General features: G+C 40.4%; 1 protein-coding gene across 1 annotated transcript; it reads left to right on the top strand.

Annotated features, from left to right (window-relative positions):
- The first annotated feature begins 4,443 nt into the window (after positions 1-4,443).
- Positions 4,444-24,091, top strand: LOC117562147 (alpha-2-macroglobulin-like). The gene is made up of 36 exons (XM_034239970.1): positions 4,444-4,529; positions 4,974-5,154; positions 5,553-5,709; positions 6,999-7,051; positions 7,265-7,285; positions 8,291-8,456; positions 8,536-8,620; positions 8,718-8,868; positions 10,435-10,552; positions 10,660-10,769; positions 10,853-11,020; positions 11,199-11,426; positions 11,799-11,862; positions 11,966-12,111; positions 13,308-13,457; positions 14,425-14,571; positions 14,672-14,765; positions 14,878-15,019; positions 15,477-15,702; positions 17,037-17,163; positions 17,346-17,467; positions 17,558-17,609; positions 18,400-18,483; positions 18,566-18,742; positions 19,072-19,147; positions 19,985-20,141; positions 20,655-20,729; positions 21,148-21,310; positions 21,406-21,593; positions 22,007-22,219; positions 22,617-22,735; positions 22,873-22,963; positions 23,056-23,124; positions 23,212-23,317; positions 23,475-23,516; positions 23,678-24,091. The coding sequence occupies exons 1-36, from the start codon at positions 4,444-4,446 to the stop codon at positions 23,680-23,682; spliced, it is 4,359 nt and encodes a 1,452-aa protein (XP_034095861.1). The 3' UTR covers positions 23,683-24,091.
- The last annotated feature ends 3,048 nt before the right edge of the window (positions 24,092-27,139 follow it).

Genomic DNA, 27,139 nt, shown 5'->3' with positions numbered 1-27,139 from the left:
GCGGTACTGGCAGATGCATTTGTGATAACTCATAGAAATGTTTTTTAACTTCCAGTTCACCGTGATCCTGTGGCAGGTGACGGAAGGGTAAACTCTCCTCCCCGTGGTAGTGCCAAAACAGCTGATAACAGGGAGTGCTATTACTGCCATGAGCAAGGACACCTCATCGTCGCCTGTCCTAGTCTAAAAAGGAAAGAGCAAAACACAGGTAGAGAAACATCGTCCCCTATAGATTTTATTCAAACCAAGCCGCGCTCCTTAAGAAACGTTGCAACGAACGTGGAGGATAGCGTAATTGATGAGGCGTTCAGGCCACCATGCCTTCAGCGTCCTTCACAGTCCTTCGGAGTCCTTCACAGTCCTTCAGTGTCCTTCAGTGTCCTTCAGTGTCCGTTAGGGTCCTTCGAGTCTGTTGGAGTCCTTAAGAGTCCGTCTTTAGAATTTTTTTAAACCATATATCTGAGTCAAACATTTCTTTAGGGGGAAATGTTTGATTTTTAGTTGGGGGCGGGTGTTACGGTGTCATTGTTTGTGTGTGTGTGTGTGTGTGTGTGTGTGTGTGTGTGTGTGTGTGTGTGTGTGTGTGTGTGTGTGTGTGTGTGTGTGTGTGTGTGTGTGTGTGTGTGTGTGTGTGTGTGTGTGTGTGTGTGTGTGTGTGTGTGTGTGTGTGTGTGTGTGTGTGTGTGTGTGTGTGTGTGTGTGTGTGTGTGTGTGAGCACGCAGGTGGTGCCCGTTAGGTGATTAGCTACCCTCGTCAGGCTGATTGGTCCACCTGAGGAGACGGGAGCATTTTAAGCTGCAGCCGTGCATTTCCTCGGCCACTCTCTCCGACTCAACTTCTCCTACTCCCAATTTTGCGCGTGTGAGATCTTTTGTCCTGTTGTGCTGTGTTCGCACTTTGAGTGTAGTATCTTGTCCTTCTCTTCTTGCTGTGAGCTACCTTACATTACCTGTCTTTGTAGACCCGAGTTATTTTTACTCAGAAGTGCAAAACCCTTTTCTTTGTTTAATTCGTTTTCTCTTGTTTAATGTTAGAGTAGGTAAGAAGCCTGTATGTTTATTTTTCTCATTTGTTAGGTAAGATTTTTGTGTTAAAGGTTAGTTCGTTTTGTGGTTTTGTTACTCCGGTTTGTTATTTTTGTAAACCGACTTTCAGCATATATTTGTGATTCTGATTTGGTAATTAAGGCGAGACACGGCAGGCAAAAACATCGTTTTTCAAGTAGGCTACTGGTCAATTTTGAGATTTTGTGCTATTTTGATTCCATAACATGTTTTCTTTCAGGCTTTTGGAAGGAAAACGTACAAAATACACATTTAAGTGTTTATTTTACTATAGTTTGTCTATTTGCGTCTGTAGATTTCTCCTAAATTCACCAAAAGTTAGCATTCTAACGTAACATAAAGTACCGCGACCGCTGTGTGCACCATGTCAACAGAGATATCGTTGGAAAGCTGTGTCTCTCCTGCACAATCTCATCGGATCCAAATATGGTCATTTCCTTTGTATCAGCAACCAATTGTGAAAGCACAAAGGGGTCTTAAACCAAGAAACGAAATCTCATTGGCTGGTGTCAATTTCTGACAACGTGATTCGTTCAGATGCGTCACGTGGTGTGCTAAAACACTTCCTGGTTAGCTTTCCGCTAGAAATTGAAATCTTAAAATGGCAAAAGAACGGCGAAAAAAACGTTCACAGAGAAGACGACAACAAGTCACTTGCACGAAGCAAGATTATACAAAAAACAAATGACCCCGAACATGAAATACCTTCACGGAGTGCGTCGATGCGCAAGCTATCATCCAAAGAACAGGAGGGTTTAGCTAGCGCCTCACTGCAATCTTTAAAGGTCGTTTTCTCAAAATGAGTTTTTTCTCCTTTCTCCTTCTCTTTCTCCTAGTTCGAAATTTCAACTTCAGTAGCACGTACATACACCAAACCTTCCAGTTATATTCCTATCAATATTATGAAGGCTTTTACAGAAGGGTTTGTTCATATATCATTCATAGCCTGAATTATACAACATTGTATACCTAAAAACATGGCGAAAATTGATATTTTAGGGCTGTTGACAGTATTTTCTGATTTATGGAGTGATAAAAAGAGATATCCAATATCCCTTCTGTAAAAGCCTTAGATACTAATATGACTACAAAATGAAACAAGAATTTTGAACCTGGCTTTATCCAAAGTTCAGATTTCGATTCCTGAAATGTGTTAAAATATGTGCATATTTAATGAGATAATGGTTATTTGCATATTTAAACATGCTATTTCAGAAAACTTGTAATATAAAAAACAATTGCCTTATTGTAAGTAATTCACTGGAGACATTTCTAGCTGATACCTTTAAGTTAAAAGAAAGAGAGTGCAACTTTGTGCTGCGCCTAGGTTCCCCTAGGCCTGGGCGTAACAGCATATAAACATATGCATTTGTCTTGTGTTTAAATGTACTGTTAAATTATTACAATTTCGAAAGGGGTGCAGAAGTGTAGGTAATTTCACTCTGATGACTCCAATACCTTTGTTATTATATTTATACCTTACATGATTTCAGCTGAGTTTCAAGCAGGGGCGGACTGGGACTAGAATTCAGCCCTGGAAACTGACCCAGTCCGGCCACATGAAATGTCAACAGGTTCTTCCAGCAGCTCAACTCTCTGTCCCTCATCATGAACGCAGGAGGCTGGCTGTATATCTGAACTCGCGCCCTCATCATTCTCTTCATCATCTTGCACTTGTTCTAAGCTGCTGATGATAGTGCTTGCTTGTAGCAGCGCTGCTGCCAAAAAGGTCTGTCAATTTGCGACATTTATATGCTTCACCTGCGAGTGACTTCACCTTTTTTTCTCTTGCCTTCTCAGCCCCACCTTTTTCTTTTTGTTTTCTTTGATTTGTATCCATGTTTTTTCATTCTCCCTGTCTGCCGCGGCGTCTACCCTGCTGAAAAAAACAGCTTCGACCAACTAAGTTGACCTGCCTGGCTGGTTTAGAGGGGCTTTGGACACTTTAGCTGGCCAGGGTGGCTGGTTTAGCTGGTGCAGCTGGTTCAGCTGGTGCACCAGCTTTAGTTGACCAGCCTGGCTGGTTTAGAGGAGTTTTCGACACTTTAGCTGCAGGGGCGGCGGGTACTGTAGGCTAGGGAGGCTAAGCCTTCCCAAATATTTTTGTCACTGCATCCTGGTAAAATTAAAATATAATGTAGCCTATAATGTTTGTGTCTTTGACATTAGCGCTGCTATGCAGCCACCTGTGCCCTGTACTACGAAGCCAGTTCAACAGACCCTGGATATGTTTGGTTATCAACTCGGTAAAACAAGCCAGGGTTTCTCTCTCCAGCTGAAAGCGTTCACGTGAAAGGAGCGGGGTTAGCAACATTTGGCCAATCACAAACAGGGACAAGTCAGAGTCGTATCTGGGACAAGTGTACTGACAGCGCAGCGTCATACTTCATTAATGAAAAGTAAACTAATATTAGACAAATAGAACTTTACACATCCATGACTTAAACATATAATCCAGGATACAAGCCACATGGTTGCACCTGCAAGGTGAATATAGAACAACTGGTTAAAAAATAATAGGCCTAAAATCATTGTTTACCTTTGGACAAGGTTTTTTGGGGACAGGTTTTATTATTGATTTTTTTTCCAGAGAGTGGGGATGGTGTGAAGATTTTTGAAATATGGGACACCATGCTGATGTCAGTTCTTCTGCAAATGTCTTGAGAAGGAATGCAGAGATGCCATCTGGCCCTGTGGCCTTCTTAGTACAGGTGTGTTTAAAAAGTGATTGGACCTTTAAAGGGTCAATCACCACCCTTTCGTCCTGGTCAGTAGCAGAGATTGTCTCTAAGATGTCTGTACATTCAGAGGAGAAGTCCTGGCTTTCAAATCTCATGAAAAAGTCATTCAGTTCATTTGCTTTTTGCAGGTCATCAGAGGTACAGAGAGTTTTTTTAGCTGGAGTCATATTTGTGATTGCCTTCATAGTGTCCCAAAATGATGTGATATGAATGATAAGTGCGACACGTCGGCGTCTTCCCTGCATACGGCAGTTTAAACTGTATTTATTTTATCCTGTAATATGACTTGATAGATTTAAACTCCGCACACTGAGCTCAGATTGGTCAGCAGGCGGTGCTTTCACTGAGTTGATCTCTTTTCTACTTTACCTGACGCCGGAGGCGGGCAGCATCAGGTAAACATTTTTATTTAGCCTTCCCAAACCTGAGCCTCACGCACCGCCTAGTTTAGCTGGCCAGGATGGCTGGTTTAGCTGGTTTAGCTGGTGCACCAGCTGAACCAGCTAAACCAGCCATCCTGTTGGTGTGTGTGTGTGGGGGTGGGTGTGGGTGGTTTTGTTGTGTGTAAGAAGAAGGGGTGGGTTTCTCTATCAGGGGCTATTTAACAGAGGCTGACTCAGGATCATTGCAGTCAGTCATGGGTCGTCCAGGGATTCAGATGTGGGGGCGGACACTGTGTGTCTTCTTGAGCTGGATGTGTGTGGGTCCAACAGTGGCAGGACCGTAAGTACTGTCTGATTCGAAAATGAGTGTTGGTTAAAGACTTTCTTCATAAGTCCAGAGAGCTTATCCATTTCAGACTCACTGAGATATCTACTGTGTGTGTGTGTGTGTGTGTGTGTGTGTGTTGTGTGTGTGTGTGTGTGTGTGTGTGTGTGTGTGTGTGTGTGTGTGTGGTGTGTGTGTGTGTGTGTGGTGTGTGTGTGTGTGTGTGTGTGTGTGTGTGTGTGTGTGTGTGTGTGTGTGTGTGTGTGTGTGTGTGTGTGTGTGTGTGTGTGTGTGTGTGTGTGTGTGTGTGTGTGTGTGTGTGTGTGTGTGTGTGTGTGTGTGTGTGTGTGTGTGTGTGTGTGTGTGTGTGTGTGTGTGTGTGTGTGTGTGTGTGTGTGTGTGTGTGTGTGTGTGTGTGTGTGTGTGTGTGTGTGTGTGTGTGTATTTCTGTGGTTGTAGGCAGTACATGGTAGCCATTCCTGCAGTTCTTGAAGCTGGAGCTGAGACCAAATTCTGTGCGAGTCTCCTGCAGCCCAACGAGACTCTGGTGATGACCGTCACTCTGATGTCGGAAGAGACGAATACAACCCTCATCCAGGAGACGTCCAGTGAAGACTTTCATATCTGCACTCAGTTCACGGTCAGCTTTCCAGATTTGATTCATTTGTACAATGTAAAAAGGTTGTCTTTAAAATGCTAAATGTTTTGTTGTGGAGTCTAAATTAGCTTTCATCCTTCATACAGTTATACATATACACTGACACACACTCACAGATTTGTAACACAAAGCAAACTATATAAAAAACTAAAATGGGCTTAAATGACTAACACTTTTGTAACACAGAATACATTTTTGCTATTAGCTTTTTTCAAAGATCAAGTGAGATCAAGTAAGTTAAGTTCTCATACATTTTTTCTCAGTAAGAGGTAGAATAGTACAACATAGAATATAATATAATTCCTTTATTATCATTGCAACAGGTACAATTCAATCGTTTGAAGGCTCCCTTTGTGTCTACATTATATTTTCTGTCACAGACTCCTTCAGTGGAAGATGATGTGGTGCAGGAGTTCCAGGTGGAAGTACGAGGCGACACATTTTACTCAAAAGAAGTCAGGAAAGTCATGATCAGAAGCTATCAACCAATGACGTTTATCCAAACAGATAAACCAATCTACCTTCCTGGACAAACAGGTAACGTTGAGCGAATGATCTATGATGTTGTTAACTGTTGGTACCCGGGTTCCCCTTTACAATCAATAGCATGCAGCAAGGAGTAAACAATTCATTTGTATAAGAGATGTCCCGCCCCTTAGCCTGTCACGTACAATGTGTTGGAGTGCTAGCCAATAGAAGAGTGAGTGTTACATTTACCCAATACCGTACTACCATATTTGAGAAGAAAATGTGTGTGTGACCCAGTATAAGAACACACAGTATGGGTTGTAGAGGAAACTTCTGTGTAGCTATGCAGTGGGAGTCACCGACTCAGGAAGGAGACACGGGAAGAGCAGTAGCTTTGATGTCAAACACATGATGGTTTATTTGGAGTTAACGGCCGGAGGATTCACATCACAAGTCCAAGAGTCAGAGGTTCTGACTTCACGGTAGAGTTGCCACGTCAATTCTGAAGAACTCTACCCCAGACCCATGTATTTAGCTAGTTCAGAGAGCATCATCAACATGCTGCATAACAAGATAGAATGATAACACCTCTATCAGCTGACGCCAACAGGCAGGAACAGGGAGACAAAACACTGAGAGCACAGCAGCCAAGGTTACAGGTGCCTGTGCTCAGTCAGGACAGTTTGAACTGATACACTGGGTCAAAGTTATGGGCCTTGGAAAATATTTCCACAACATGGGTAAAAGTGACTGAAGCCCAGAGACAACATGTGAATCTGGTAAAGTGTCATTGGCACATTTCCCTAACTTAGCTTAATATGAAAAACATGTTGGTTGCATTCATGGAAAAAGAAGAGGATAAGGGCCACATGTGATTTTTTTTTTTAGATCTGTCCAAAAGCTTGCACAAAACTAAAAAGATGTCCCTACTCCTCTCCCGTAAAAAAGATAACTTAACATAAATATGAAAAAAAGAATGCTTATATAAAACATGAGTTTAGCACTAAAAATGTTATGTTGGCATTTATAATAAAGTATGCGTCCCCACATTCTGGATATCACAGTAATACAGTATAACACGTTAATTCTAATAGCTGATTTTATACCGTTAGCCAAAAAGGGAGGTTTACTTTTTGGGAAATTGTTGTTTCACTGATTATAATTAGACATGTTGCCAGACAGAGGAAATACTGTACATGTCAAAAGAAAATGATCTCATATTCTTAATTGTACATTTCAAGTTCATTACGTAATGTTTTGAGTTGACAGAAGATCAGTTTCACAACCCTTTTAGGATGTGAAACACTGTTGGAGGAGAGCTGTAAAAGCTTCATGTAATCTTTCTGCTTTTTTATCAGTGAAATTCAGAGTCATCTCACTGGACACCAAGATGAGACCTGCCCAACAGATGGTGAGTGTTTGAGAAATCGTTCCTAATATCTCTTTCATGAAACACATTTTTAGTGATTACGTTAAATGTGCGGGTTTTTTTTTGTGCCACATTTGGAACATTTTGTTACGCATAATCCTATTTGAATTGGTAATGACAGTGAAAAATGATGAAAAAATGATGAAAAAAGTACAAACCAGCTGATCCTTTAACAATTATTTTTCCTTTTTGCAGTATAATACCATCGAAATTGAGGTAAGAATACAAATATACATGAATAAAAATATAAAAATAATACATGAACTGGTAATATAGTCTGAAGGTGACAAGTTTGATTATTTAGGAACACTTTAAAGCAAGATGGTCGAGTTTACTGATTTCTCTTTTAGACAATCAATGTGTAAGCTCAAAGATATAACTGAAGTGCATATATCCTCCATATATCAATAAAATGTAGTGTGAACAAAGCTCCACTTACAATTTCAAACTACCTTTATTGTAATTGAGAGACAACATGAGGCTAATTTCCTGTATTTTCAGTTTGAATACCTGCACATACAGTATCGTATATATCTAACAAACATCTTTACTTTACCCGCTTTTCACTCTGAGAATCACAAGAGTACAACAAAAATGTTTTTTTTTTGTTCTGAGAAAACTGACTTTTTTTCTCAGAATTCTGACTTTTTTTCTCAGAATTCTGACTTTAATCTCAGAATTCTGACTTTAATCTCAGAATTCTGACTTTTTTCTCAGAATTGTGACTTTTTTCTCAGAATTCTGACTTTTTTCTCAGAACAAAAAAAATTAAAAAAAATTGGGAGAAAAAAAATTCTGACTTTAATCTCAGAGTTCTGAGAAAAAAGTCAGAATTCTGAGAAAAAAGTCAGAATTCTGAGAAAAAAGTCAGAATACTGAGAAAAAAGTCAGAATTCTGAGATTAAAGTCAGAATTCTGAGAAAAAAATCAGTATTCTGACTTTTTTCTCAGAACAAAAAAAAAACGTTTTTTTTTTCAAATCCTCCCAAAACAAAAATCATGTGACCCTAATCCTCTTCCGTACATTTCTATTCAGTTTTTTTTGCATAACTTTTATTATTTAAATGTTTTATGTCTTGTATACATATTTATGTTGCATTGTTGGAGGAGCCGGGGAATTAAGATTGTCATTGTCATACACTGTAGCTGACCCTGTAGATGACATAAAACCTTTGAATCTTAAATCCTGAATGTTGTTCCAATTTACCCTTTTTTGCATAGGATGCTAACAGGAACAAGATTGGACAGTGGCTTAATGAAACATCTGATAGTAAAATATTGCAGCTTTCTTATGCCTTGAACTCTGAGGCTCGTGAAGGATCCTACCAAGTTACTGTGTCGACTGGGTCTATTAAAATATATCACAGATTCAAAGTGGAGAAATATGGTAAGGTATTGTTTTAAGCCATCCATTACAATCCATTAGTAATGAAGCAAGAATGCTAATGATCCTATTTTGTCATCAGTTTTGCCTAAATTTGATGTTAAATTAACTGCATCTGACGAAGTAAGTATCGATCAGGAAGAAATCAAAGCGGAAGTTTGTGCAACGTAAGTAAAAGCTCTTCGCTCATTTGCTCTTGAATAGTTCCAGCTTGGTGAGTGAATGGGTCTTTTCTAAACACAGTTTTCTTATCAACCTAATTAGGTATACATATGGACAGCCTGTGCCAGGCAGTGTGAACCTAGAGATGTGCAGACATTTGAATCGCTACATTGAAAGAAGCTTAGTATACACCCCGGAAAATCCAGAGGGAGTCCCTGAAATATCCGCCCCATGCTACAAGGAAACAAAGAAGGTACAGTTGCTGAGGCGACAGTCTCTAAAATGTGCACCTTACATATCTACCTCCTACAGAATGTGTATATATTGTATTAAGTTGTATTATTCAAACACGACATACCGTGCACACTTACTGTAACACTACATTGGACTAGATCAGTGTTTCTCAAACTTTTTCATACCAAGGACCACTTAACCAATAAAAAAACACTTGCGGACCACCTAACTCCACAAATATCCAAAAACACATCGTTTTTTGCAAATCGCCTTAAAATGGTACAAACAAGTGGCAACATGTGTGATGAAGGTGTTTATCTGGGCTATATCATGCAATCGAAAGTGAAACTTAAGCTTGCTCCATTGCGGAGATATTCCCGCGAGAGTGCGGAAAACTTTAATTAATTAATTAATTTCAAATGTTACCAATATACTCACGGACCACTAGGGGGCGCTCACGGACCACCAGTGGTCCGCGGACCACACTTTGAGAAGTACTGGACTAGATATATTGTCATCTACGTTGTCAGTGTAGTGTACAAATTGATGAGCATATCAACTGATTAATCACAATGGATATAGTAGTTTTATTGTAAAAAAAAGTGAACTCAAGCTAACTGATTATCTTGGGAGCTGCATTTCACAAACGTCACCAGCAAATAGAGTTTCCTTCTTAATGCATGGATATAAAGAGAACGGGATACAGCGTCTGAAGCTAGCCCGTTCATTCCTACAAGATTTGCTCAGTGGCGCTCAGTGGCGCAAAATGGAACTACTGTAGATTCAAAAACAAAATAAATCTGTTCTTGGTCCCATAGATAGAGCATGCACACTTGATATTTCTTAAGCCCCGCCTCTGATATCCAGCTTTCGACTCAGTCAAATTAATGCAGAAGGAAAATAACTAGATTCGTCTTTTAGCACATTTACAACTTTAAGACCCTTATGATTTATATAGGGGCTATACAATTACTGGGTGATTGATAGTACGACAATTTGAAAATGTCTCTTTCCCAATGTAAGTCAATAGATGAGAGCAACACATCTGGGTACTCTATGCAAGGCCATGCCCCTTTTTGGGTGAAAACACTCGCTATCATTTGACTGGCGCTAAATACAGATTCTGAAGTTTTCGCCGATCACATAAAAAAAACTATAATACCGCGCCTTTTTTTATCGACAAGGAGCGCAGATATTATGTTCAGACAAGCAAATAATTAAACAATGTTATCGGAGATTGATGAACGGCGTCGATTTGTTGGCCGTTGATATAAATCAATAGGGGTCAGTCTGCCAGTGAACAAGTGGCAGGCAGCAAGCTAGCACTTAAACTTTGATTTCTGAATTAGATTGTTTCTTTTACTGTCTTTTTTTTGTAGAGGAAGTCAAATACTGCTTGGCGCCGATGCCTTGTTTTTACTGTTAAGTGGGCGGAGGCCTTCATTATGTCGTGGACTAGAACATAAGTGTAGTACCACCATTTGGCCACTACTAAAATGTGCTTCAACGGCCAGCACACTTCCTGGGAGGTTGAAGTAGAAACACAATCCAGAATGTATTTCATCTATATTTTTGTGCTTTTTAGACGAACAAGAAAGGCTGTGCCAATTTTATCTTCTCAATGTCAACTTTCACAAAAGTTGCACAAAAAGTGCTGCGAGATCAGTTAAAACTCAGTGCCAAAGTGGAAGAGGAGGGCACAGGCAAGTATTTTGATCTATTTCTTCATAATTTGATCCTACTCTTGATGAATATATCAAATTTAAACAATATAGAATTCATGTATTTGATATGGAGCATCCTTGTACAGGTATTTCACACCAACAAGAGAAGTCTATGGATATTTCATATGTTGTTGGAAAGCTGTCCTTCACTGACACACCCAAGATTTATGACCAAGGATCCTTTGTGGAGGGAAAAGTGAGTGCATCTGGTCTTCACTTCATGCAACCAAATTGTTCTGAAATGCCTTCTCAGTAATATAACTTTTTTCTTTACAACAGGTTAAAGCAGTTTATTACAACAATACACCCATTGCTGACATGCCGGTGTATCTTTTTGAGGGTAAAAGGTGGTCAGCACGTTGGTTGCAGAATCTTACCACTGACAGCAATGGTGTTGCTCCTTTCAATTTCAGCACCGCTAACCTACATGGGGACATCCATATCCAGGTAAATAGGAAAAGAACCATCTTGTATAAAAGAACCATCTTGTATCCAACATGTTGTCTGTCACAGCATAAAACAACCGAAAATCAATTCTTCAATATACAGCAACTGGCCGAAGTGGTACAACATGTAGCTTTATTCTATCCCAACCAATGTTAACATCGTTTTTTCTGTTGTCTAGCTAAGCAACACACCAACATTGGGTTACGCTCCTTATAGAGCGGCACATTACGAGACTGGAGATCAAATAGTTTTGTTGGCCCAAGTCTCTTCTCCTGATACTAAAACTGTCAGCTTCCTGGAGATGAAGAAGAAGGATAAACCGCTTCCATGTGACAAAGAAGAAGAAATCTTTATCCAATACACTGTGGTTGGAGAGGCCAAGGGCTCAGTGGATATGATGTATCTCGTAAGTAAAAAAAACATTTTTTGTTTCTAATAATGACCTTCACAACCGAGTGCTGGCTGAAAGGAACACGTTCAACCCTGACCCTAAGTCCTTACACCCGTTAGTAGAGTTGTTTTCCAGTTGAGTATAATCAGCTGAGTTCCTCTTTTTATACCTTTCATTACTGCATGAATCAATAATTCATAGCAAATCTAATAAATGATGATCTGGATAGGTTGATGCTCCATTTGATTGGCTGTTTTTAACAAACCCCTCCTTTCCTGCCGCTTAAGCACATAGTTGAGTTGGTTTGTTAAAGTCAGAGCTAACACTGCCAGCCATGCTTTGTGGTACAAATCTAGTTATTTGTGACAATTTTCTGAAATTCCCCAGGTCTTATCTAGAGGTGCCATTGTCATGCAAGGACATAACCGCATTGATGTGGAAGATCAATCAGGTGAGTAAAGAATGACATCTTAAAAATCTCCCTTTTAATAAGCATTGCCAACAAAATCATATGATTGATGATTGTGGTTCATAACAGTTTGGTTGTGTTTCAGTGAATGAGGGCCAGGTGTCCTTTAAGATGGCAGTGTCTCCAGACATGGCTCCAGACATCCAGGTTATAATTTACGCCATCCTCCCCAGTGAGACTGTGATCGCCATCAGCGCCGACTTCTCCATTGAGAAATGCTTCAGTAACAAGGTCAGTTTCAGAAGTTTCTGTTATTTTCAGATGCAAGTGTACAATCAAAGTCATTTTTTGGAGAAATTAAAAATATCACACTAGCTATCAAGTTAACAATCTCAAAACCATTGGTTATAACTCTTTAGGCCCATTTTGCAACACCTCTTTTGTTATCCATGCGGACTCTTCCACCTGCCAAAGTCTGTTCGACTAACAAATTGCTCAAACCTGATTCGTCAATACTACTAGGTTACAAACGGTCTTCAAATGGACTGTGAACTGGACTAAAAGCATAATCCTTCTGCGCTCATATGCAAATATCGCTTTACAACGATTAGCATAAACCTTATTAAGCACTATTAAGTAATTATAATCCAGGTGCAGTCCTTGCTATACTTACACACAAGACAAAAGATAGTTCATTTTGTGGGTGAAGAAATTATGTTTCTCTAAAGCCATGGCGTGAAAATCAGTGTTAAATTCAGCCAATTTACAAGGAATGGATTGTTATGTATAATAAGTGCAGCATTGATTTCTGGCTTCCAGCCCACCACCTTGTCACTTCCCAAAAGAAAGCCAATAACCTTAGAGGAGCAGTGATTGGGGAGTGACAATATCAACAAAACCTGAAAACCCACCCATGCCCAAGTTCAGGCCCGGATTGGCCATCAGGGGAGTTGGCACTTTCCCTGCCTTTGGTGGGCCGTTGCCTTCGGTGGGCCATTGCTGGCCGGCTCCGTTTGCTCCGTTTTGCTCGTTGACAGTTCATGAGCGTCAAGCTCCACAAACACTTGTATCTGATATTACACAGATTATGTAAGCGTGGCATGGCTACATGGATGTGGTTCTCGGTTCCAGCATAGCAGATTGTTGGTCAGAAATGTGAACCAGTTTCAAAGGCCGAGAGCTGGCGTAGTTGCAGTGGAAAAACTGATTTGCAATCAGGCATATGCTCTGAACTGGCCATGGAACCACTTCAAAGAAAATATATGTAACTTATTAAGCGTTGGTAGGACCAACAGCAAGGCCATGTCAGTCCACTAAAGAGAAAATGCTAGCAATGTTGCTATGTGCGGCTCTGGCATGGGGCCATTCCCCTCAGAACCAGAGCATGGAGAAAAGTAAAGGTAAACTACACATTTTTGTCAAGTTCAAAACATTTCAGGTTCTCATCCGCCACTGAAGTCTCAGGTGAGATGTTTTTTATATGTAAGGTGTCGCTGGAGTTCTCCCCATCCTCGGCCGTCCCCGGAGAGCAGACCATCCTGCAGGTGAAGGCACTACCAGACTCTCTGTGTGGTATCAGCGCTGTCGACCAGAGCGTCCTCATCAAGGAGCCAGGGAAAACTCTGGATGCAGACAAGGTACCTGCTAGAATCAACCACAAATAGATACAAAGTTAATGTTACCATAGCATTTTATTTTCCTTAATTTGCATTCGTTATGCAGAGGTTCAACATTTTTCTGATATTTCCTTGTATCGTGGTCAATCATTCTTTATTCTATTATTCTACCAGTTACATATTGTTACCAACTTTCTGTTAACCCTTGTGTTGTGTTCAAAAACTATTACCGTTCATGGTGTTCGCGGGTCAATTTCGACCCATGATTTATCTCAGTCCAAAACACTCAAAAATAATGACTATCATCCAATATTGTTTTAACTACATCATAACTAACTTATTATGCATTCATAGCCGTACAATCCTGTTGTAATTGTATTTTATGGCCCCAAAAAACATTACACCACATATTTAAGTAAAACATGTGATTCAATTCACTCATTATATTTACTATAGTGAAGACATCTTTAGGTTATCTGACTATAATAGACTAATATTAGAATACAATCTCCCCAAAAAAAGTTTCAAATTATTGTTACAGTGGATGAAGGTGGTGGGGGTGGGGTTTCTAAAGTCAAAGATGAATCTTGATTGGGCCAAATTTGACCCCGAGTCACCCCCAACAATGCTGCCGGGTCTTCCTAGACCCGAACACCAAAATATACACTTTTTTTAGAGACCTTCAGACTTGGATACAATTGTCAAAATCAGTTTTGTAGTGTTTATATAGCTGTTGTGGAGGGTATCATGAAGCCTTGTTCCGATAAAAAAAACTAGAGCCTAGTTATTTTATCATTTTAACTTGAAACGGGTCACGGGAGACCCGAACACAACATAAGGGTTAAATGCATCTCAGTAATCCGCAATTTCTCATTTGGTTTAAAACATATAAAGATATAATAAAAATGTCCACTACAACTGTCAGATTGTCATAAAAACAATAAAACTCTTGTGAGAATATAGTGGTGAACCATACCTTTCTTCTCAGATATTCAACTTGTTGCCTGTCAGAAAAGCAACACATGTTCCACACAATGTAAAAGATCATGTAGAATGCTTGCTCGTGAGACCCAGAAGATACGCTATGCCATTTCCCGATGGAAACCAGAGAGATGATGCTCATACAGTTTTCCAGGTACTAACTCCACAAACAATGATGTTTCAATATAGCAATATATGTTGCTGTAGCCCATTTTTTATAAACTTTTCAGTGATTCCTGTATTCATGTATTTAGAATGTAGGTATGAAGATGGCAACAAACCTGCTTATCAGAGTGCCGAGATGCCTCAAGTACAGAGGAAGAGAATACCACCAGGGCCATGGCTATGGTAATTGCTTTTCTTGTTCTATTGAGTGACACATACTTAACATTTACCAGCAATCAAACAGGTTACCATGTTTTCTCCTGCTTTTGTTGGATTCCTTTTTTTATTTTTTTAGTTATGCGTCGAGGTTATGGCGATAGTATGGAAAGGCATTTTGGGTCAGCGCCTGTTGCAAACAATTCTCCTGATGATTCACCAATTGAGACCATTCGAACTTTCTTCCCTGAGACCTGGATATGGGACCTGTTGGAAGTTGGGTAAGAATATGCAATAAAGAGTTCTAAGGGTCATGAATTCAGTAAATATATTCATTTAAACCAGATATATATGTAGACCAGACTCCCAGCACACATGAATAGCAAGAAAATCCCTTAATGACGCTGCTCATCAAGTCGTGTTTAACATGTTGGCTTGAAGGGAAATTAAAGGGTATTTGTGATTCTATGAAATGTATATTCATCAATTTAGAGACGTTTATTTTATAATGACGATATGTGCGGAAATATTTTGGGCTAGTGTGCATCATTTTTAGGGTTATGGTTCTTTATTTAGAATATTGCCAGAATTGATTTAGCAAGACTGAACCAAGTAATCGTTTCTGAGTTTTTGAGATCTCAAAAATCAACGAAATTAAACAATTTCACATATGTAAGTTAGTATTTAAGTATATTTCTCAAGGTCACGGAATCTGTTTGTGTGCTTCTGCTGATCCAGAAAGTCTGGAACGAAGGATGTGTCCGTCACAGTCCCAGACACCATCACCACCTGGGAGACGGAGGCGTTCTGTTTGTCCTCTCAAGGTTTTGGCTTGGCTCCTCGTAAAGAGATCACTGTCTTCCAGCCCTTCTTCCTCGAGCTCAGCCTGCCCTACTCCATCATCCGAGGGGAGCACTTTGAACTGAAGGCAACCGTCTTCAACTACCTGACCAGCTGCATCATGGTAACTCATGTTTTCACATGACCTAAATTATTACGTCAGCATGCTCATAATAATTGCGAACATGCTAAGCAGGTGCAATACAATTCATTATTTGGTGAAAATGTAAGAAATGTTATGTAAATGCACCCAATATTTATGCAGTTTATGGTTTCATAATGCCTTCACTGTATTTACTTACTTATATTGCACTGTGGTAACGACTTTGGTGCAAGTAAAAGGTAGCTGCTTTCTATAAGGAAGCATGAGAAAAGGTCCAACATTTCACCTTCCAAACATTGAACTTGTATAGTCCGAGCGCAGAAAATATTCTGTCTCTTGATAAACTGTCTTGTTCCGGTAGGTTCCTCCCAGCTTTGCCTGTACAGATCCTCCCCTCAAAATGTCAACGGATAATTTATTTGTGCATCATACCGTTGATAGCCAGTAGTGGAATGGATACTGCTCAGCTATTTTTGCCGTATGGTTTTTACATTGTCACTGTGCCCCATCTTTAGAAATCTGTATTGTAGGTCGAAACATCTCCAAATAGCTTTTTGTTGTTGTCTAGACTTTCTGAAGTCAATCTGGATACAATCCTTGTAACCAAGGCTTTAGTCCCATACTCATGGACCCAACTCATTGGTGATCTTGTTTGGTGAACACTTAGAGTATTCTAATGAAGAAGTCTTGTCTGGTAATGATGAGGGCAAGGATATGGAGTGTAAGAACAGCAATGTTCTTCAGATGGAAAAAAAGCAGTTTTGCTGATATGGTAGGAATGAGAAGGTGGGGTCGAAGATGATGCAATAGTTGTGCAGGGGGCGATGAGAATGAGATGTTCAGTGAAAATGACTGGGCATAGTGGGTGAGGGAATTTGGGCAGTTTTTTTATATAGATGCCATGTTGACGGAGGATGCTTCCTAGGGGAAGGATATACAGGACAAAAATGAGGGGAGCGAGGACTGAACCCTGGAGGACACCATGAGGGAGTTGAGCAGAATGGCAGTTATTTATGAATTTTGGTGTAGCGAAATGATGTAAAACAGGAGAAGGCAGTTATGTCGATGGTGTGAGAGGAGAATGGAATTGTTGATTGAGTCAAAGGCTGCACTTATGTCATCAAGGATGAAGATGGTAAGGAGGCTGAAGTCTACTCAGAAGAGTTTATTGTTTGTGATTTTCTCATTTAGTTGAGAGCTTAATAAAAGGCGAAGTTCAGAAATGGTCGTGGACCAAGTGAAGACATCTTTCAAACCCATTTCTGGGTGTTAAGAATAATTTCTGCACCACTCTTTTGTTTGCTTTTGCTATAAATCTACATTTTCTAAAATATATTGCTGTCTCTCTTGAACAGGTTACTGTGGCTCCAACCCCCTCCTTAGATTACACCCTTACCCCCCTCTCTGGTGACCAGTACACATCCTGTTTGTGTGGTGGAGAGCGCAAGACCCTCAGCTGGACCATGGCCCCCTCAGCTTTAGGTGAGAGAAGATGTTTCTACTGATGTGAAATGTTAAAGTGTGCCAAGGTAGATTAAACCTTTTTTTTACCTTTGTGACATCATTAAGATCCAACTTAGTGACAGAATGTTTATACACTATTATTAATAAAATAACACAATTGATTGATCAAGTGTCACATCTTGTTTGTTGTTCTCTTGTAGGGGTTATGAATGTGTCAGTGACTGCTGAGGCTGTGGCATCCCAAGCTTCGTGTGACAATGAGATTGTGAGCGTGCCAGAAAGGGGTCGTATCGACGTGGTCAAACGTTCTCTCATAGTCAAGGTCAGGACGTTTAAACAAAATGATAAAGTATAAGTTCATCCATTAACTAGAAAGAAACTCTGGAACTCGCATTATATATTTTCCTTTCAGGCTGAAGGAACTGAGATGTCCAAGACCTACAACTGGCTTCTCTGCCCAAAAGGTCAGTTTGTTCAGAAAAATAACAACCAATTATGATAAGTTAGGAGATTTCCCATCAAGGATATGTGACCCTCTTATCGAAATCAGTCTGGCGAATACCAAGTTAATCGTGGATTTATGTCCAAAACCTCGTGCAGAGGTATTACAGTACAACAGGCGCTGTGTGTTGTGTGTTGCCTCAGAAAATACACACAACACACAGATGAATCTCAGTGAACATTAGTAGAGGGACGGCCTGCTGACAAGCTTTTTTATGGACAAACAAATCATATCTAATCGAGTGGTGGTTTTGAGGGGGGGCCTGCAAAAATATTATGCCATAAGAAAAATATCACTTAAAAAAGCAAACTAACTAAAAACTATGGCTAAAAAGATACTGCAAACTTTGAAGGCCTTTTTCTCATCATTTTGTCTTGATCACACTCAGCATCTTGTGGGGATATTTGTTCTGATTGTTTGAGAACAAAAGGAATAAGGATATAAAAGAAAGCAAAGAATCTCCTTCTTCCAACATTGTATATAATTCAAAATGTGTTTCAGGGTCCATGTGACTGATTTTGATGGAGCAGGTCAGTCACATAGAATAGATACATTCACTACCTGTGGGTAGCACTTAACTTATTTGTCAATGAGTCACAGATTCATAAAAGGTCATTATTTAAATGTTATCACCCTGATGGAAGAACACCTCATTCTTATTCTCAGTCCTGTTTCAATCGATGATCCATTAACCATCCGTGAAATCTATCTTTGTTTGAGTGCTGAGCTGACTGTATCTTGTCTTCACACAGGAGAGGCTTTGAAAGAGGAAATAGAAATACAGCTACCTGAGAACGTCATTCTTGGATCTGCCCGAGCTTCGCTATCAGTCTTGGGTAACACATTAATTTCTGTTGAGTTGTTTTTGTTGCATTTTGAGTTACATTTTCGAGTATTAGCTTCATTGTTTTTGTGCAGGTGACATTCTGGGCAGGGCTCTAAACAACCTGGATGGGCTGCTGCAGATGCCGTATGGATGTGGTGAGCAGAACATGGCGCTCCTGGCCCCCAACATCTACATCCTCCAGTACCTGAAAAACACTCAGCAGCTGACCCCAGCCATCAAGGACAAGGCTACCAACTTCCTGACCAGTGGTGAGTCTCTGGTGAAATATGTCAAATGTAGCATGAGTAACATTCTGGCACACAAAAATGCAACCAGTATCAGAAAGAGTGTTGCATGATTATGTAGCCCGTGCCGATTCATCCCTTTTTTCTGCCTTTTCCCTGCTATGCAAATAATGGTAAACATCCTGAATATATGAGAGGAAGTTTCGGTCAAACTTGGTAATGTGATTAATTTGCGTTCTTTATTTGAATCACTTTAAGGTTTCCAGGTTGATCACAAGCTTTAAAGTGTTACTTCATTCCTTAATTTAGCAAAACCCTTTTGTAATTTGACACGTGTTACTTTTGTGATACAGGCTACCAGAGACAGCTGAACTACAAACATGATGATGGTGCATACAGCACATTTGGAACAGGAACTGGGAACACTTGGTGAGAAAACTACTGATCGATCATCAACCCAAATAATGATATGTACATGCTGTGCAATATTTACCATGTCACACCAAGACATACAGTTTACCACTAGTGCTAACAGAGTAGATGATGTAGAAGTACTTGGACATTTTATTTTATTACTCATAAGTTCTTCACATTAAAACCACTAATGTGCTATGTGAACACACGCAAGTTCAAGTCTTTCTAATTAATGCATAAAATAGAGTTGTATGATTTGTATATTGTTGTGATTTACTTTGAGACATTAAACAGATCATGATCATAGGCGACGCGTGAGGCTCAGGTTTGGGAAGGCTAAATAACTTTGTTTTACCTGACGCTGCCCGCGTCCGGCATCTATAGAAAAGAGATCAACTCAGTGAAAGCACCGCCTGCTGACCGATCAGAGCTCAGTGTGCGGAGTTTAAATCTATCAAGTCATATTACAGGATAAAGGAAATACAGTTTAAACTGCCGTATGCAGAGAAGACGACGACGTGTCACACTTATCATTCATATCACACTGATATCACATCATCAATCAGATCATCGATCATATAATATCACAATATTTCCATATCTGAGTCAGCTTCTCGAGCCGTATCTGGCTGTGCATTGTCACATATACTGTATGCAGACGTATTATTTTAAGCGACACGCTAATGTCAAAGACACAAACATTATACATTAGGCTATATTTTGATTTTACCAGGATGCAGTGACACAAATATTTGAGAAGGCTTAGCCTTCCCTAGCCTACAGTACCCGCCGCCCCTGATCATGATTGTTTAATTATGTCAGTCACATATAACTTTGTTTTAATATCCTCAGGCTGACTGCTTTTGTGGTGAGATCATTTGCCAAAGCACAGTCTTTTGTCTACATTGACCCAGCAAAGATGGAAGAGTCTAAGATTTGGCTCCAAAGGAAACAACGAGAAAATGGCTGTTTTGAACAGTCAGGAAAGCTGTTTAACAACAGAATGAAGGTAATCAAAGTCGTTCTTCTCATGAAAATACCTGTTAATAACTGAAACTTAAGAATGTTATAAATTGTTGTTTTCATTAAACCACATGCTGCTCTATTTAAATGCAAATACACCATCAGGACGTTCAAAGATGGCTCAGTAGTAACTAATGCTAGCCTAGGGACCGGTTTCACAAAATGTGTATTGACATTTGTACACTGCTCGTAAGCAGTTCTTAAGTTAACTTCCGTGAGTCCGACCCTGGGTGTTAGATGTGCTGTGTGTGTGTGTGTGTGTGTGTGTGTGTGTGTGTGTGTGTGTGTGTGTGTGTGTGTGTGTGTGTGTGTGTGTGTGTGTGTGTGTGTGTGTGTGTGTGTGTGTGTGTGTGTGTGTGTGTGTGTGTGTGTGGTGTGTGTGTGTGTGTGTGTGTGTGTGTGTGTGTGTGTGTGTGTGTGTGTGTGTGTGTGTGTGTGTGTGTGTGTGTGTGTGTGTGTGTGTGTGTGTGTGTGTGTGTGTGATGGTTGTACTCTACAGGGTGGTGTGTCTGATGAAGTGACTCTCAGTGCCTACATCACTGCTGCCTTCTTGGAGATGAAAACATCTGTGGAAGTGAGTACAACAAAGCGTTTTCCGCCCAAGTATTTGTTGCCGAAAGATATAAATGAAAGACTTGCTAAAAATTGTTTTGGGACACAAGACCACTGGACTGTCTTTATTGATATATTTAGGAACTTGGGTACATTTTATGATTGTAGGCGTCTTTAAACAATGATATTTGTTGGTTCATTCTGGTCGATGCAAGTTGTATTTTCTCCCTTCCATTATTCAGGTTTGTCGTATTGGTAAAGACTTGCTGAGCCCATACTTTCTGATGTTTGTTAATATTATCACCTACATTTACATTTGTTTTCCTTTATATAGAAATGTGTTAATGCATCATGAACTAGAATAAACTTGGTGCTTTGATAGATTAAATCAGGTTTGACATGCTGACTGTTAAAAATGGTGTTATTTGAATCTGATCTAGGATCCTGTGGTGAACAAGAGCCTGTCTTGCCTCAAAGAGTCCATCAGTGACCTCAGTAACACCTACACCACAGCTTTGCTGGCGTACGTCTTCACCCTGGCAGGCGACATGGAGACCCGTGCTCACCTTCTCAATCACCTAGACACTGTTGGAATACAAAATGGTGAGTCATTTTTCTTAAAAATATCTTTCTGGATTCACTAATGTGGGTGTAGCTTACCTTGTATCTGTTTGTGTGTTTGTGGATGGCTGATTCAGGAGGTTTCCTTCACTGGTCTCAGACAGCATCAGAAAAATCAGCCTCTCTGTCTGTGGAGATCAGCTCCTACGTGCTGCTGGCCAAACTCAGTGCCTCTCCCACTACTGAAGACTTGGGCTATGCTGCTGGCATCGTTAGATGGCTGGCGGGCCAGCAGAACTATTACGGAGGTTTCTCCTCCACACAGGTACAGCACACACTGCTTACAGCTGGACTTACAGTTAAACATATAAGCTACCCTGATCAAAATGATGAACAAACAAAGTTAATTTAAATTCAAATGTACATATGTGACTTTGATCTGACCTAACAAGCTTAACCATTCTTAACCATCACCTTCTTGTGAAAACCATATATTTCCAAAATACCTGTAGGCTAAAATAAATGTGCTCAACAGGAATACTAAATCCTTCAGTTCAAGTGAAGCATTCAAAATCATATAATAAAGATAGAAATAGTTTTCACCAAAAAGCGACATGAACCAATATTTGAACTCCTACATATGAAATATACTGTATGTATAAACCAAAATAATACAACTTTACATTAGCACTAATGTAGGTGCACACAGCATTTCATATTTGTGTATATGTGTTGTAGGACACAGTGGTGGCTCTTCAGGCTCTGGCTCTCTACTCCACTCTGGTGTTCAGTCCAGGAGGTTCAAGCACGGTGACAGTCCAGTCTCCCAGTGACACTCTGACATTTGATGTGAACCAGAACAACAAACTGCTCTACCAGGAGAAGCTGCTGCAGGACGTGACAGGAAAGTTCAGCCTGGAGGTGAAGGGCACTGCATGTGCTGCAATGCAGGTCAGTGGTCATGCAGATGTACCTGTTTCTCTTTGAAATACATACACCACAACAAAAACTGCTGATTAAACTGTATCGTAATGTTAGCAGCCTCATCGCTCAACACAGTTAAATACAGGAGTTAAATACAAGTGGCTGAAATTCATTTATACCGTAGAAATTAATTTCAGCCACCTTTATTTAACTCCTGTTACTTTGGGAGTCCACACAAAGGTCCCTTCAAAGTTTCCGTGCACATAGCAGCCAACAGAGTGTTTTCGACGTGGCGTTGCAGGTATACAAACTTACCTTCCACCTAGGTCCCAAAAAAAGAAAGCAACATCATATATTTAAAGCAAAGGCAATCTCGAGATTCAGGTTCACTGAATAGTGTTCTCCTTGTGTCTCTCTTTTCCAGATGTCTCAACACTATAACATCCCAACTCCTACTGACGCAACAACCCTCAGTGTCAATGTAAGACCAGAGTTCGACTGCGCCATCAAAAACATCAAACTCACTCTGAATCTTCAGTCCCGGTAAGTTATCAACAAGCAGATTCACGCGAAAGAAGAACCATGACATTTCTTAGATACAATCCTCTGCATCTACCATCTTGAACTATGTAACTGCTGGAGGATGGACATGGGACAAATGAATAGCACTTGCCTTACAGATTTAGTGGAAAGGAGACCAGCACAAACATGGTGATACTGGATATCAAAATGCTCTCTGGATTTGTCCCAGACCAAGAATCTTTGAAGAGGGTGAGTTATTTCAGTAACTTTCACCTTTAGCTCGAAGTTTAAAAATCTTCATCTGTTGTTGAGCCACCCGGCTGATTACCATCTCCTCACAGCTCAAAGGAGCCCTGCTGGTGGATCGCGTTGAACAAAAGGAGGATCATGTTCTGGTGTACATACGGGAGGTGAGAGAAATCCTATCCTCAGCGAGCAGCAACTGATGATGCCCTTCACATTTGTTATTCATGGTTTGTTTCTTTTTATCCCAACAGTTACCAAAAGACATACCTATCAACCACAGCTTGGATCTCAGACTGGAGATCCCAGTGCAGAACATGAAGCCAGCCGTGGTCAAGATCTATGACTACTATCAGCCAAGTAAATCCTTACGAACCCCTAACAGAGACTACAGGCCACACTGATACACTCTGCTCCAACCTGAACATTATCAGAATAGTATTTTATTTAATTATTTAGTACTTGGATAGATTATTGTCTCCTTATCTTCTGCTTCTTTTTCCTTCATTCCTCTCAGGTGACCATGCTGAGACAGAATACACACACCCTTGTGTTTCAGGTAACAATCTGTACTTACATAAAGCGGAAATACAGTCTATTTTACAGATATCTTTTATACATGCGGTAATTGTGTAACCTTAAACCAAATCCAGCAAAACAACTATTGTAGACTGTAAGATTTCACAGTGACTGACTTTCTTTTAAAATTGTATTTTGCAGCTTAAAGTGTGAAGTCTGATCCTCGGGCCTTCAAGGATTCCAGTACGATATACAAATACTTTTTGTTATCAAAGATACATTTTATGTACTTTCACACCAGTTCACTTTGTTAATTAGCTTAGTTTACTGCTGCAATGTCTAACAGCTGTTAAACTACAGCACATATCTGAAATGTGTGCTTTTTGGAAAAACTATTAATTAAAACATTAAAACTGGTCTTCCACTGTTTCCTCCTTCTGCTTTACATGTATCATATCACAGTGTAGAATTTGTGCAGGTCAGCTTGGTGTGGACATTTGTATACAACCCTAGGAGGAAGCTTTGGATAACATAACTCAGACTATGCTGAGTTATGTGACTGGTGACTAATGATTGTTGAATATAAATAAAAACAAACTGAATGCTAAAAGTGTACCTCAATGTGTTGTAGTCCAACTTTTCTCTACATTCATGAAGTAATTAATGATGGAAGCTATGTGTTAATGTTATTGTCTTTTATCCTTTAATATGAAGTATATACTTATTTTAATCATCTGTTGGACAACAGGACTGCGTCCAGAACAGATATCTTTAAGTGGAGTAATGAGGTTAAAATGTTAACATAGGTTCAGGAGCATGGCCACGCCTAAAACTCCACCTCGAACTACGGCCACCCCTATTTATATCCGGCAAAACTTCCGGCCACTGCTCGTCTCCATCCTTTCAAGGACTGACAGCCAGACCGTGACTCACGCCACGCGTCGTCACGGCTCAAACAAGCTAAACGCTACCACGAGAACATTCAACTTACCATGGATCCCGGACTGCTGATCAACTCACCGGAGTCAGACGAAGATCTCTTCGACATCGGCTACCCGCCATCCACGTTTCAGCAGTTGGCTCTAAGCCAAGCATCCGAACGGAGCCGCGTGTGTAGCCCTCATTGGACAGCTGCGTTTACTTTCCTAAACATGTCTAGTCGCATAGCATCATCCATGTGGACTGTAGTTTGTTCATGCTTTTTAGTTTTTTCTGATATGTGCTTTATGTCACTCACATCTGTCTGGATCCATGCTGGGTCTGGTCCATAGACTGGTCTGATCCTGACGTTTGAAAAGGGAAGCAGGGGAAGCAAAAACATAGCACTGGTGTTGCTACAGGTAGTTAGCCAAGCCTTCTTGCTAAACCAGCTCCTTGAAAAAGAGCAGGATAGTGCCTTCCTCTGTCCTTAACTCCTACCTATGTCAGGCTGATCAGGTCCGAGCTCTTTTACTCTCAGCTTTCCCTCCAGTGTCCTCCTCTCAAAGGGTGTTTCTTTAAGTGATTAAACATCATTTTCGTTCTCCATATTCGCTATCTAGTTTTGTGTATGTTACACCACTCAGACCGCAAGGGTATTATAGGTGTAGAAAACGTTCATTTATTAACTTCCACAAGGCACATGATGTGCAAGATTTCAGCATCTCAAACGATCTCCAAGCACAACACACCGACACACTTCTTCTGTTCATCTCCAGCATAAATCAATGATGAACCATCAGGTGATCTGCCCCCTTGTGGTATAAACATGCATGTGCAGGTAGACAACCTCAACTTTATGGGTGCTATATTCACACTCCGGGTGTTTCTCAATCTGGAGTACGCTTGCTTGGTAGCACATGTCTTCCGAGCGTCTTGCTTCAGACACATGTTCACATTCTACATGTGTGCAGCCTCAACATTTTCCAAACGAAGTACGGCGGGCTCGGTAGAATTCCAAGTATGCTGGACATTGAAACAGTACTTCGGCGGCACTCGATGGCGTAGTATGCTTGAAATAGTGGCTCTGGAGCAGCTTTACTCGAGATTGAGTAACACCCTCCGTCTCTGTCTAACTATCTCTCATTCAAACGTCAATCACTCACTCTGGTGCTTCTGCTGCCCCCTGGTTGTTGGCGGTGTCAACAGCTGCTTTGCCCTAGCACCCCTATGGGCCAGCCGCCACTGGTTACCACAATGTTTCTCTGTTCTCCTGTAGTCTTAAAGGGGACCTATCATGCAAAATGCACTTTTTGATGTCTTCTATACATAAATACAGGGTTCGAGTTATAATCTGAGCTTTATGGGGGTCTTTAAAACTAACGCAAGCGCACGCTCAGACACACACGCACGTACACACACACAGCAGCAGCCTTGCTACAAACTTAAATATGAAAAGTTTCAACTACGCACACCACATAACACATCTCGGCTTGCGCAGCACGTTCACAGGCATAGATTGCGCAATAATTTATTGCATACCTTGGGAAGAAGCGCAGGCATATTGTCATTCAAGAGAGAATACGATGTGTAGCTCTTTTGGAAAACATGTTTTTGTTTTAGCCTATTTACCTCGTTAACATGGACACATGCATCATTTGTGATTAAAATAATGGTTGTCGGTAATGTATTAGCGACCCCCACAGATGTATGATTTCACTGCTTTCATAGGAGCTCAGACCCCTCCTTATGGTAGCTCAGCTCACATTGGCTCCCACATAACTCGAACCCCGCATAAATAGGTGTCCCCGGTGTGTCAGAAAACTCACAATGTGTCAGAAAATACAACCCTCTCTCTTTTCCTCCGTGCGCAAATCTCTAAAAATGGGTGTACAACTTAGCTGATCCAGATCTTCTGCCGATATGACGTAATATCGGAAATGTGGGACGTAATATGGTCTTTGTTTATATTAGCAAGCTTCGCTAACACTCAGAGCTAAGCTGTACTGGAGAGAGTATGTGTAAAGAAGCAGGAAATAAAAAAAGGAACTCACCTTGTGGTAAACCCGCAAGAGAAAAAGCATTTGAGCTCCATACTGTTTCAGAAATAATCCTTGATGTGGTTTTGAACATGATATGGCATTTAATCAAGGCAGTGTTTAGTTTACAATCTGCCGATATAATCTCCCGCATGAACAGGCATAAGTACGGAGCCCTTAAAGGTTAATGGAAAAAAAAGTATCTTGTGCGCACAATATGTTCTCGTTCGCACAAGATACTTTCTCGTTCACACAAGAAAGTTACCGGTGTGCCAAGTAGGAAGTGGAGCGCACAGGAGAGAACCGTTTCATCATAGACTGTTATGTTTATGTGGGAAAATGGCAGTGCATACATTATTTGAGATATATTTCAAACTCGGACTTCATTTTAGGGACATTTCGGCCAGGGGTGTAGAGCTATTTGTTTAACCTGTTAAGTCCTGAGCCTGTTTTTCAGGTTTCAGGCTCGAAAATGACTTGGCCAGAACAAATGATTATCTTCACTTCTAAAAGGGGTACATTAATAATCTTTTTTCTCAAAGCAATGATACAACCTGTGAGTTGGATGTAGAAAAGTCAGAATCAATATAGATGTTTTTATTTTTAAAGTAAATTCAGGTTGAACATCGTAAAAAACATGTAAATATAGTGAAAAACCACCCTTGGAATGATGGGATAGTATAGACAAAAAGCTATAGGAATCCAA

Source organism: Gymnodraco acuticeps, unplaced genomic scaffold, assembly GCF_902827175.1.
Source record: "Gymnodraco acuticeps unplaced genomic scaffold, fGymAcu1.1, whole genome shotgun sequence".
In the NCBI taxonomy this organism is placed as follows: Eukaryota; Metazoa; Chordata; class Actinopteri; order Perciformes; family Bathydraconidae; genus Gymnodraco; species Gymnodraco acuticeps.
Note: the sequence above shows the minus strand (reverse complement) of the source record. Positions and strands in the feature narration are given on the sequence as shown.